Raw genomic sequence first — 14,909 nt, forward strand, 5'->3', positions numbered from 1 at the left:
ATAGAGTTAAAAAACAACGGAATCCAAGAAAAAATAATGAATATTTGATTTTTAAACCCTAGACTCCATTTTTGGACTTCCACCCCTGTTAGCGAGATATTAGTTTATTGAATTGAATGATATTCCATGTATGTGAAAATACAAATTTAAAAATCTTACTTTTAAAATTAAATATAGCTTTAAAGATATGTAAATTAATGTTCATGTTCATATATGTATATATATATATATATATATATATATATATATATATATATATATATATATATATATATATATATATATATATATATATATATATATATATATATATATAATATATACATAAATTTTTAAGATAAAACTTATATGGATTTAACTCTACTTATGAATATATACAGTTAAATCCATAAAAAGAAGTTTTATTTTAAAAATTAGAGTAATTAAACTTTTTTGCAAATATTAACATCTAAAATTTATACATAAATATATATATATATGGTAGTTAAAAAAACTTTTATATTGTTTAGTTAATAAACTAACTAGATAAAAATAATGAAGTATAAGTTGTCAATATCCTTTATACCCTTTATCTTTTACAATATTTAAAACATCTGATGCATTAACTAGCAGTTTTATGCTGGATAGTAATACTAAATAAAATTTAAAAAAACTATTTGTTAATACATAACTGGTTAATCAACAAGATCTTGTACAAGAATAATATAGCTTATCAACAATTTAAAATATCTTCTATTTTAATCTTAGCATCTAACATTAACAAATTTTTAATATAAATGTTTCCTATAATATTATAAAACTCCTGAAAATAATTCTCAATTTTGACTGTTGTAGATAATTCTTCAACTTTGAAAAATAATTCTTCAACTTTGACTGTTGTAGATAATCATACATTTGCATAAATGCAAAGATTTTGAATATGAGTAAAGCATTTTTTTTGTCTAGAGTAATTTTTGTCCTATCTTTGACAAAATAGCCATGAATAACAATATTGAAGGTTCTAATAAATTTAAGACCAATTGTTGGTTGGTCACTTTATTTATTCCAAGTTATCAATATTTTAAATTAAAGATTGGCAGTTCCTGCATTCGAGTATGTGCTAACTTTAATATGTTTATCAATAACGCCTAAAAATAATCTTTAGACCAGAAATATTTATTTTTTACAAACTATCTGAAAATCTGAAAAAACTCATTAACAAGAAAGTTGAAATAACTTCAACTGTTGTAGATAAATTCTACATTTTTAAAGTTTTGATCCAACCTTTACTTTTAACAATTAAAAATTTAATGCTGATCTACATCAACAACTTATTATATAATATCATTCATTAATTTGTACCAAATTTTAAAACATGTTAACTAATAATTTATGACACCTAAAAAAAAAACAAAAAAAAAACATGCAATTTGAATGTAAACTAACTTCTTTCAGAAAAAAATTTCAATAAAATATTTTTTATTCACTTTCTTAAAGTTAGTATAATATAACAACATAGTAAATAGATTTACTTTATAAAATGTTTCAGAGGAGATATTATTTCAATATATTTTTATATTATTATACACTTATTTTGGAAAAAAAAATGTATGCTTAATACAGTTTTATGTTGTACTTTTATACAACATAATAAAAAATATATTCTAGATATAAATAATATATATGGTTGACTGATTAGTTAAAAAACAAATTATTGTATTTTGGGAACACAAAATATTTTTCAACTGTAAATCTAATTATATATAAAAGAAAAAAAGGTATATCTCTACATATTTTAATTATATGTACATGAGAAATGTATTTCTACACATTTTTAGCTAAATTTTCAATAGTGGCAACAACATATTCTGCAGGATGGTCAGCTAGGGATACAGTTTTTTCAACACCAAAAGCATATCTTGCTGTTATTTTAGGTTGAATACCACTGCATTCTCGAATTAAAATTGGAAGCTCTGGGTTATTTCTTTTAATGTCAACATAGTATTTCTCAACAAAATTCCTTGTGCCTAAACTTGATTCTGATGTCTGGCATAAGTGTAAACGAAGCTCTCTTATATTACGTGACAAGTTTACAATATGTCGTGATGCCATGATTAGTATCCTTCCAAAAAAATAATAATAATAAGTAACTTATCATGAAAATTATTTAAAAAAAATATTATCTCTACATTATATATATATATATATATATATATATATATATATATATATATATATATATATATATATATATATATATATATATATATATATATATATATATATATATGTATATATATATATATAAATATATAAATATATATATATATATATATATACATATATATATACATATATATATATATATATATATATATATATATATATATATATATATACTATATATATATATATATATATATATATATATATATATATATATATATATATATATATATATATATATATATATATATATATATATATATATATATATATATATATATATATATATATATATATACACGGTAATGATTAATAAAATAATATATGTTTTCCACGCAATATCTTTTTATCTTTTTCTCAATAATTGGAAATACTTAGATAACAATAATAAAGTCAAAGTATATAATAAATATTATATGAAAGTAAGAATGCAAAATAAATGACAAAAATTATTTCATTACAAATGTTTTGCATAATAAAACATTTTATAACAAACAAGATAATGAATTATTGTTTTTGTTTTGTCACACGAAACTGATTTTCAAATTAAAAAGTAATTTTAATATAAAAAGTTATTTAATTACAACATCAACAGCTACGACGCTATTAACAAACTTTTTGATGGATGTAAATTACAATTCAAATTACTAATGGCTTATAAATAAATCTAGGTTGGGTTTTCATTCATTGTTATGCGAGAAAACAATAATACCACTGAAAGATTTCATTATTATAGAAAAGGTTATCCGTTTGTAAAGAAAACCATTTTACTGATATTTCGAATTTCTAATAATTTATTGCGTTTGCATAAAAAAAATAAGTCAAAGGATATTACTGGGTCTGCCCAACTCGCCAAACGCCAAACATAACATGAGCTAACAGATTATGTCAACGTATTTTCTAAATTCACCTTCTATAAAACTGTTAAACAATTGCAATATTTTAATCCCATCATTAACATTCCCAATTGTTTTAAAACATCTAATAAAATTGAAAGACTAAATTAAAACGGGTTAGCTTTTTACCCCACACCTATTCCTTATAATCCTTGGCACGAACGTCCAGGTCTTAAAGCAACAAAAAAAAAATCTACTTGTTGAACAGTTGGATTCAAACTTAAATAGTCTTTTAACCGTAAAAATTTCATACTATTTTTACCAACTGCATTTTAAATGATTTTGCTTTAATGAATTATTTTGATTTATTCTTTAAGAAAAAAATTTTTTTTTTAATGTTAATATTTGGTGTCCTAATAAAATATATACTAAAATACAAACAACCCAAGCAGCACAGCACATTAGGCCAAAGTTTAGGCAACGTCGGCTTAACGATTCCGACGTTGTTCAGCGTTGGCTCAACGTAGTGCTGCTCGGAAGGATTCCTGAAAGAAGGTCGTACTCATTTCATTGTCACAGCCTATTACAAGCGTACGTATATAATTTTTTTTTTTACTCGCAAAACTGTGAAAAATCTGCAACAAAATTGCTAACTACTTAAATAATTAGCAACTTTGTCTAAGTACTTAAAAACCAGTGGTAAAATGTAATCAGTTTTCAGTAAATAATTAGAAAACTGATGTTTTTAATCAGCGGCAAGAGACTGTGGAATAGAGGTTACTTATCGAACCCAGATTTAGATAGTTTTGTAAGTCTAAATATTTATTTTTGATTATATCAGCCTTATTTTTCATTTTGTTAAATATTAAATTATACTTTTAAGGATAATTTGTGCCTTGACCAGTGTCAAGAAAAAAAACTAATTTTTATACTTCAACATCAACTAATGGAGGCAAATTGCCTGATTAAAAGTAAGTTATGAAAAATATCTTATGTTTAAGGAATGACCCAGAGAATGTTAAAACTAAGGTAAAGAATAAGATTACTCCTTACGCTGTAGATGATGCTGTCGTTGTGTTTTGAAATATGGTATGTGTAAAAACTAAATATAGACAGAACTTGTAATAAATGCAGAACTTGATGAAACATATATGAAAAATAACTGACCTAGGTAACAATAGATAAAACTTTATTAAACAACTAGATTCTGTTTTTGGTTGTTGAGCATAAAATATCACAGAACTAATAGATTAAATAACCTGCAGTGATTCAGCAACCTTTTCAAGAGATAACTATCTTGAACCTATTAAAAACAGATTTACCTCACGTGGCGTCCGCTTTCTTAAACCAGAGGCTATGTTTTCCAAATAGATATGTAATTATGATATACCTGCAAAACTCATCTCATCAAACACAGACGTCTTTATGTCACAAGTCCATAGAACACCCTTAAGACGTCCAACGAACGTTCTGTGCTCACTGGGATGCGTATGAATAGATTTTGGATCATTTCTAAACTGCATGGGTGAAATCATCCTTTATATTCATGATATGATCTGTTGACATAAATATTGCTGATATTGTGATTAATAAGTTTGTTATCATCAATGGTACTTGTCTGAAGAAGTTGTCCTGTTTGCTTTGTTTAGTAAACATTCTTTAAAGACATCTGGATTAAAGAAAAAGCAGATCAATTCCCTATGAATCCAATACCATAAAACTTTCGTCTTGGTAAGCTATTGCCATTAAAAAAATAGTAGCACAATGCCTCAGTTGTTAGCAAAACTCCCAAAATAGTTTTAAAACCACATCTTTTGCTTTAGACTATCCAACCGCCCATGCACTAAGAAATTATTTTTTGCAAATCCATCAATTGGTTTTATGCTTCACAGTAATCTAAAACATCGGGATAGTAAATTTTAAAAATTTATTCATAAAAAATGACAAACGACATTCAAAATTAAAATAGCTCAATAAATGACATTTACAAAATTAGATTTGTCATTTTTAGATATTATGTCAAACAAAATGTGTAAAAAAGAAAAAAAAAAACTATTTTTGTGTAGTATTTATGGGCAAAAAAAAAAATCTTCACTTTGGGTCATATCAATCCTTGAACTCAAAAAAAAAACGCAAAAAAGGTACTCAAGGTTATTTTTAAATTCATCGTTGATTTTTGTACTATCCAACTCAATAAAATCTTTTACCACAAGTTACTCGTTTTGTATTTCATAAACAATCTTCTAAACCCATTCATTTTAACCCCTTTCTTAGTTATCGTAACAACCAATAAAATATTGATTCTGGTAATGATCTAACGCTATGGCCCTGCACATCTATTCTGTTTGATAGGAGCGGATGCTACTGAACTAACCTAAACTAAGTCACTGTCTTAGTTTAGGGTGCTAAAAACTGGAAATGTGAAAAGATAGAAATGTGAGGGCAATTGCTAGCAGTCGTGGCGCAGGTTTGGAGGGCGGAATACAAAGAAGAAGAAGAAACAATAAGATAAAACATATTTGACACTACATAATCAATTCATTAAACGTGTAAAAATGCCAAAAATGCGCTAGTCAAACAGAAAAACGAGAAGTAGAAAAAAAAGATCAAGAAACTCATGATGGAAAAATTGGGCCTATTTGTAAATGTCTTAGATCTAGAGGTTCTGGAACATCAAATAATGAGCCTAAAATTTAGCCTGAAATTTATTTTTTAAAATTTGACAATAGTTAACTTTAAAACCTTTTTCTTTTATTTATCTTTGTAAATTACTATTATTTTGTAAATCTTCTACTTTTGTTTTTTATTTTTGCACAACAGTTATTTCAAGTTTGATTTCTCGATTGATGCCGAGGCACTAGGTCTCGTAGAAAAGCTGTTGAGGAGGAGCTTCAATATCCTCTGCGTTTTGTCTGTCAACAAGAAGATCAAACCTGATCTAATCTAATTTCATTGCTAGAAGACTGCTTGGCTGTTTGTCAAACATTACACATAGTACTACATGCCCCGGATCGAAAAAAAATTCCTGATCTATGATCACTAAGTGATAAGAGCCAAAAAGCTGTCAATTGAGATGTTTTCTGAGAAAGGATTGGAGTCTTTAAAGATTAAGACATCAAGAAAAGACACAAACATTGACCTGGTAACCCGACCCCTCTGCTCCTTGGATCCAATTATTAAGTTTCCAAGAGAAGTTTTGATGATGAGTTGCAATCTTATACTTAACCTAAGTTTATGGACAGGTTTTATGTTTTATCTAATTATCTTTTAGTGTACAAAGTATATCTTTTAGTGTTCAAAATATATCTTTTAGTGTTTGAAATAAAATTTTAATGTCAATTTAAAATTTCTACCCGCTCCAAAATGAAGGGGTTATAAATTTCAAGATCATAACTTTCGAAGATTAATAGGTTATTAGATAAAATTAAAAACTTGGGGATGAACTTAAATTTAGGACAGTTCATTGTAGCAATCATTGCAACTGATACTGATAAAAAAGCTCGTTTGTTATAGGGTGAGGAGCAGCATAGAAAATTTAACTTCAATTTTGATAAGGAGACATCTGGGAAATTGTAGTACTGAGACTTGTGAAATTGTAGTGCTGCCCTAAGTATTACATTAATGTGTAGACACTTTAGGGTGCAGTTGAAGACACTGTAGGGTGTATTTTTAGACATTGTTTAGTGTAGTTGTATTAGAAACACTGTAGGATGTAGTTTTAGTTGATTTTGAACTTTTTAAGTCTTTTATAAAGGTTTTCGTTTTTCATTACAACTGGTCACAAATTTAATTAAAGCATTAGTTTTTTAAAAATTTAAAATGTTAAATACAACATCAACTTGATTTTTAAAATTTTTTCTAAAATTAGTGTTAGTAATATGATTTTCATTTACTTTGGTTAGATTATGTTGCTTTATTTATAAAATTATAACATTTTATCATGTAAAAAAAATATTATTTTTGACCAAAAAGTCAAGCTTCAGAAAAAATGTTTTATACATATAAATAAAATACTATAGTATAAGTCCACTTATAATTCTAATTTAGATGTTTTAAGAAATGTGAATGTAAACGTGTAAATTGCCTTCTAAATTGTATTCTCCATCATATGTATTCTCCATCATATGTATTGTCATTGTATTATCTGTATTTATTATAAAAATTGCAGAATGTAAGACATTTAGAATTTAAGACTCTAACATTTAGAGCCTAACATTCGGAACATTACATTTAAAAGGCTATTTACACGCTTATATTTACATTCCTAAAAACATTTAAATTAGATTTATGGGTGGGCTTTTATAATTCTTTTCTTCTATAATTCTTCTATAATCTGCCATTTTTTTCCTAACCATCATTATAGTAGAACAACATTGCAATGTAAAAATGCAATACAACAACGCAAAAACATTTTTTATAACAAAGAAAACAATATATTTTTTATAACAATAAATGTTATTAATATAATTATTTTTTTCAATTAGAAGGTTTTTTGATGTTTAGTGTTGAAAGGAAGTTTGAAGATTAAAATTAAAAAAAATAGATTTTATCTCATAGCAAGAACTTTAATCAAATCAAAAAAGAAATCAATCAGGTAAAACTTGTCAAAAGTTATATAAAAAATTTGATTCAAAGCAAATTATTTTAGTAAACAAAAGAACATTGTGAAAAGTAAAATACTATTAAACTATTTTTATACAAATTAAATATATTTATTAAAAATTATTTCTCTTTGTTTTTTTTAAAAGATAAAATGTTGTTTTGATTTACTGAATCAGTAATAACTTTAATTATTATTAAATCAGTAATAATTTCAATGATTGTTAAAGTATATGTTAAATAGAGTGCTATAAACTTCACAGTTAAATTACAAGGAACAGCGTGTTCCGCAAGCCCATCAACAGCTAGCCGGGCTAACTCGTACATGTTTGCACGGAAGATGTTGCGCTGTAGTAATAATGGTGATAGCTGATTGAATTTTGCTTTGAAGCAGTTGACGCTAATAGCACTGACAACTTCGTTTGGTAGTGCGTTCTATGGATAAGCGACACGGCTGTAAAAAAAAGTTGAATCGAACGAGGCAATTGTTGTCTATTTAACAATAAAAGCGCTTGCGATAACCGTATATTTGTGGGATGTTAAGTGGAGCAACATGACAGCTAACTGAGTTAATGCTGTTCTCGATTTTGTATTTTTGGATGAGTTTGCCGCGTAAACATCTATCGAGTAGTGAGGTAAGTCCAAGCTTGATGCATCTCGTCTTCTAGTTAAAGCGCTTCATTTCGTGTGGCATTTTGGTAGCCAAGTGTTGGATGCGTTCTTTTGTATTTATATCTTTTTCAAAGTATAAATTTTCAGATGTTGTTGGCTCAAGTTCTGTTCTGCTGGCTTTGTTATTAGCGTAATGCTTGTTTATCGAGTGAGCGTGTGACGAAACGTTGTATTTGTTAATGTACATAACTTTACATTTCTTGACGTTGAACTCATGAGCTCAAACAGGTTTGAGTTTGGGTTACGGTGCTTTTTATACCAGCTTGCAAACGAGCTTCGTCTTTTGCTGTTTTAAGGACGCTCAGAATTTTAGTATCGTCTGCGTACATTTTACAGATGCTTTCATTACTAACGTGTTCGGGCAATTCTTTGTTGAAGATTATGAAGAACGGAGGACCTAGCACTGAACCTTGCGGTAACTTGTTTTCAGCTGGATGACGCTTTACCGAGAAGAACGCGTTGTGATCAATTTGAAAGAAGAGCTTTAATTCAGTCAAGTATTTTATTTTCAATTCCGTAGGATTGATGTTTTTGCAAAAGTCTTCTATTAGGGACTTTGTCAAAAGCCTTGACAAAGTCAAGAAAAAGCACGTCAACAAGAAGTTTATGAGATAGAAATATAAGATAGTTAGAAAGTCCATCTCAAGCAGATTTGTGACGCAGGCTTTTTTATTGATGAAGCCGCGTTGACAATTGGCAATAAGTTTGTTGGCTACAAGGTACTTTATTTAATTAGCAGTAAAAAGTATTCTAAATTTGATTAAATAAGTTAAACTATAAATTGCTCTAACAATAAAATGTGTTTTATGTAAAATCATATCTTCTTATTTTTCAAAACAATTCTTAAATGTTATTTTTGTCATTTTAATATTTTGTTAAATTTTGTTTCTTTTTTTTTTTACAAAACAATTCTTAAATCTTATTCTTTGAAAAACTATAAATTTTAAAAGCTATGCAATATATTTACATTTTCTTTTATAATATTAGTTCAGAGATATATACATTGAAACTATATTTTATTGTTAAACTATATTTTATCTAGTAATGACGCATTTTTGGGGGCTTAATGATAAGACTAAATTTGTCTTGTTTTAGCCCCGGTCATGTAACTATTTTTTATAAGTTACAACTGTAAATTTTTTTTTATCGGCAAAAATATAAATAAATAAAATAAAAAAATAAATAAAATAAAGGTGCCATGATTTTGTCTTTTACCATTTTTTCCATTATTTTGCTTGGTACAGAGGTGATGAATATTGGCCTATAATTTGCTGGATGAAGTCCTGACCTTTTTTTGAACAGTGGCGTTACGTTTGCCGGAAGCCACGACTTTGGGACTACTCCTTGATCTAATAATTTCTGAAAAATAATAGCAAGTGGAGCAGCCGTAGCATTGGCACATTCTTTAAGCACAAATGAGCTTACATGGCCTCCAGTTGAGCTCGGTTGCTGCTTATTTCACCAGAGGGTGAGCACATAGAAGTTGTTTGATTGCTGACAGCGCGTTTGCTGTTAATATAAGCGTAGAAACGTTTAAAGTTCCATTTGTCGTTGGCTGTTTTGTGTTCAAATTCTCTAATTCAATGCAGGAACCTTTTTTGAAGAGGTTTTTGAGTGAGATTGTACTCTCTGACAAGAGTAACGATTTGCAGTTTGCCTGTTACGGTTGAGATAACAAAGTTTTTTTCTGAGTTTGGTTAACGAGAGAGGTTTGCTTGTTTGCCAAGGTTGTCTGCGTTTGGTCGGTTTGGAGGGGGCGCGCGGAATGAATTCATAGTATTTAATAAAGGTGTCGCAAAAAGATTTGTTAGCATTCTTTTGCATATTGATCTTTAAATAGGTTTACTCAATCGAAATAATTTTGCGTAGTTACCTTTTTTATAAATGAATTTTATATTAAAACGGGGAGAGTTATACGAGCTATTAAAATTGGAAGAGTTGTAAGCATTTTTAGCTATTTGGTGTTGCCATGTCAGAGTGCAGTAGCCTTGTGGGGCACTTTCAAAAGCTGAACCAATATTAATTTGGCTTATTCTACTAGTTTTGGCGCCTGTGATATTTATCCAGCCATCATGCCATTTGACGTCTGGGAAATTGAAGTCACCGTTGCTTATTAAATCGTAAATTTTTTGTTGACCACAGCCGTTTTTGCATGGGAGATTCTTTGAAAGAATCTGAATAGTGTACATAATGTAAAATATTCTTTACCGATTGATCGACGGTGCAAGCATTGGTGCTGAAGTCCAGTAATGATGGCTCTTTAACTTTTAATTGTTGAAGCATGTTTGTTTTCGCGGCATTTATGACTGGATTGTTAGTGGCCGACCCAGTTTTTGTTAATTGCGAGGTAATGAGTAAATAAATTTAGATTAAGCCCTTATTAATACAGTGGAGAAAATAGAATAAGCCTCACCATGTTCTTGTCCAATATTTTGTAAATCTGTGAGCAAGTTTGTGTGGTGCATACTTTGAATCCACACGTATATAATTATTGTTACAAAGATTTTTGGTACCTGAATTTGAAATGGGACATGATAAGCGTTTAATGAATGAAGAAATAGCTGTAATCACAGCATACAAAGATACAGATTTATCTATTCGGGTAATTCCAAAGAAAACTAAAAGATATCCAAAATTGGTTAATAATTACTTCAAGATGGGTGCTAATTATGGAGCTTATAAGCAAAGTGGTGGCAAACGTAAAATTGATAATTGTACTAAACGAGCTATTGTACGTCGTACTGCTGTTCAACACATGACTGCATCTCGAATTTGTGCTGATTTATAATTACCTGTAGCTGTTCAACGTGTAAGACAAATCTTATATAAAGATCTAAACACAGATTGGAAAAAGCGTAAACCAAAACCATAATGCTTGTCATAAAGAAGTTAGATTACAATTTGCAAAAGAACATATGTCTTGGCAGAATAAGTGGCATCAAGTTCTGAAAAAAGTTCAACCTAAATGACCCTGATGGCTGTCAATATTACTGGCATGATCTTCGAAAAGAGGAATAAACTCGGATGAGTTGTAACTTTGGTGGTGGAACTGTTATGAGTTAGGGGACTTTTTCCTTTGCTGAAAAACTTCCACTGGCATTGATTTCAACAAAAATGAATTCACATAACTACATTGGCTTATTAGAAATTAGTTTGAACATGGTGAAGAATTGATGGGTGAAAGTTTCACTTTTCAACAAGACAATGCTGCTATCCATAATTTAAATCTTACAAAAGCTTGGTTTGGAGAAAAAATACTCACGTAATGAAATGGCCCGCATGCAATCCAGATCTAAACCCAATTGAAAATCTATAGGGAATACTTTCTGGAAAGGTTTATGAAAATGGTAAGCAATTTGAATCCATATTGAAGCTGAAAACTCGTATCAGAGAAGCTTGGAATAAAATATCTATAGAAACTATCCAAAATCTTGTGACTAACGGGTGATGCGGAAGTTATCGGACAAAATAAAAACGTCAATAACTATTTATAAATAAAATAAAAAATACTATTATACTTTTTTTAAATAAAGCATTTATCTTTTAATAAAAATATATTATTTTTTATATGAAAAAACACCACCATCTGCAATTGATCTAAATTTTGCTCTGAAGCCTTTCATATGCAACAGCAAAAAGTTTAAATCAATTTCTTGTAGTTTTAGTTTAATGCGATCAATCAAAACTTGCTCTGTTGAAGCTTGCCAATCTCCCTCGTAAAACTTCTGTGCCAAATGTCCCCAAAAATTTTCAATTGGTCGTGTTTGAGGCACATTTGGGGGATTGGATTCTTTATCAACGTAATAGACATATTGGTCCATCCAATTTAGAGAATCTTTAGAATAATGAGAACTTGCTAAATCTGGCCAAAATAAATAGTTAAAGTCTCCATGATACTTGAGAATAAATGGAAGAAAGCGTTTTTCTAAACATTCATTAATATAGATTGGTGAATTCATCGCTACAGCCTTGGAAGTGCGAAACAATGGCTCGAACATACCACGGTCAGATATGGCTACCCACATTAATAGTTTTTTTGGAAATTTCTCTTTTTCTATAAAATGAACACTTTCTGGACATGTCTTTTTGTTGTTTGTGTAGTATCCAGAATATCCAGGCATGTTCCTGCTTCTTTTCTTTGCCTTTATTTGTTGTTCTATAGTGTATTTTGGAGTCTTTTCACGTTTTCTATATTTAATATTCATTTTTTTTAACTGACGACCAATTGTCGATTGATTTACACCGAATTTAATACCTATTTTTCTCTGACTGACCCCTTTTCGATTGTTGACAAGTCTCGTTAATTCGGCTTTCTTTTCTCTAGTCCAGGATGTCAGACAACCAGGGTGCTTTCTATCAGAAAACGATTAAACAGTTTCAAGTCTTTTTAGGTTATCATATATTATACTTCGAGCAAACCCTTCCTTTTCAAAATGATTTACGATTTTTTTTATTTTTATATTAGGTTTATTTACAAAAAACATTTTAAGTCGCTTTCGAAAAGATTCTCGTTCAGCTGCATTTAACCTCATTTTACCACAAAAACTGATTATTATGCTCAAGTAATAATCAGTTTTTGTGATAAAATCAAAGATAAGCCACAAAAACTAATTATAATGCTCAAATAATGAAATTAGGATTTGTCCGATAAATTCCGCATCAACCGTTAGTATGTCAAGTCGCATATTTTGAGTCATTAAAAATTCAGGAAGCAATACTATTATGAAATGAGCGTAAAAACAAAATATTTTCTGTATTTTCTTTTATATAAAGTAAACGAGGCTATTTCTGTTTTCTCCACAAGTTGAATACATTTAATTTTTTTTCCATTTGTAATTAATTAAATATAGCAATTTAAAAACTTTTTAGTTGTAGTAGAAGATAATAACAAAATAAAGTAGATTTAGTAATTGTTTCACTGCCATTTTTGTTAAACTAAACGAAAAATAAAGGTGAGGCTAATTCCGTTTTATCCGCTGTTTTTAAATATTAACAAGGGCCTACTTAACATTTAGAGCCTTATATTCTGCAATTTTTAGGAAAAAAAGATCTTGTAATCCAGCGGGTAAAACATAGAAATGCTTCGTGTTTCATTGGGATATTGAGAAGAGGCCTCCCAGTGTAAAAGTATTAACTTTTTTGTAATAATAAGCAAAATTTGTCTTTAACACAAACTTTATATACAAAAAACAATCTTATCATACCTGCAAAAACTTAACAAGAAAACAAGCTTATATATGAGTTTTTTACAAAATTAATCTATAATAAGACTATATACAAACATAAACAACAGAACAGCTTCATACGCACACCTTCTAGTAGATGTATGCAGAATAAACGTATTTTGATATTATTAGCATCATTATTATCATCAATGTTTTCAGCACAATAATAAAAAACTCCCTTGATCCCCCTCCTTACCCCAATTAAGCTAAAAGTGCCCCCAAAAAAATTTGTTTCGTAAAAGCCAGATATATGCATATCTTCTAAAGAGGGGCTAACCTTCTTTTAAAGCTTGTTTTCAAAATACTTTAATTAGATTACCAATAAGGATCTTATTAAGCAGCTTACACTTCATGTTCGCCCAAATGGACAAAGTTGTAGTACGTTTGCTGGATTTATTTTTTTGGAACAAAATTAACGCCATTTTGTTGCTTTCATTCATTTACACTTTTTTAAAAATGATAAAATGCAAGAGTAAGCCAGAAGATGGGCGGATCATCATGCTTTTATATTATAGACAAACGTCGCTTCTTTAAACATTCTTTTACGTAAACATTGCAGTTTATGTCTCCGTTCGTAAAAAATATTTTGTAACCACACAAATATATGCCTTTCCAAATCAAAACTTTCTTATCAAATTTTTGACTTTAATTGTTTTTAAAAAAATGTCAGGTTTCGTTCCTTTCGGAATTGTATAAAATTGCTGGCTTTAGAGCGTCAAGCAGTCAAGTTTGCAGCAAATTTTATTAGCCATTATAATACACTTTTGATTTCCTTTAAATTTTATTCGTAGCAGTTTTCAAGTATGTTTTTAGCCTTTGCTGAATTGCTGTTGGGATCTTCCAGTGAATTTCTGCTTTTTGTATGTAACACCAGTTTTTTTGCTATCCTGAACTTATTTGAAGCTCTTATCTCTTATCCTGATCCTATTTGAAGCTCTTAGTTCTCTCTGTGTTTTAAGAACATAAGTAACTGATTTGTTTTTACTATCCAATCACTATTAAGAAGATTAATAGGACCTATATATATATATGTATATATATATATATATATATATATATATATATATATATATATATATATATATATATATATATATATATATATATATATATGTATATATGTGTATATATATATATATAAATATATAAATATATAAATATATAAATATATATATATATATATATATATATAAATATATATATATATATATATATATATATATATATATATATATATATATATATATATATATATATATATATATATATATATAGTTGAGATTTAATGTCTAAAGTAACTTGTTTAATAATCTTCGCCTTTCATTTTTAGCAAAAAAAAATAATTATTTCTATATTTTTGTAGTTAATGCTT

General features: G+C 28.2%; 1 protein-coding gene across 1 annotated transcript; it reads right to left on the reverse strand.

Moving 5' to 3' along the window:
* Positions 1–11,869: 11,869 nt before the first annotated feature.
* LOC136074464 (uncharacterized) lies at positions 11,870–12,517 on the reverse strand. Its single transcript, XM_065786785.1, has one exon. It carries the CDS (start codon positions 12,515–12,517, stop codon positions 11,870–11,872), a length of 648 nt encoding a protein of 215 aa, XP_065642857.1.
* Between the last annotated feature and the right edge of the window lie 2,392 nt (positions 12,518–14,909).

The sequence above is a fragment of the Hydra vulgaris genome, chromosome 01 (genome assembly GCF_038396675.1).
Source record: "Hydra vulgaris chromosome 01, alternate assembly HydraT2T_AEP".
In the NCBI taxonomy this organism is placed as follows: domain Eukaryota; kingdom Metazoa; phylum Cnidaria; class Hydrozoa; order Anthoathecata; family Hydridae; genus Hydra; species Hydra vulgaris.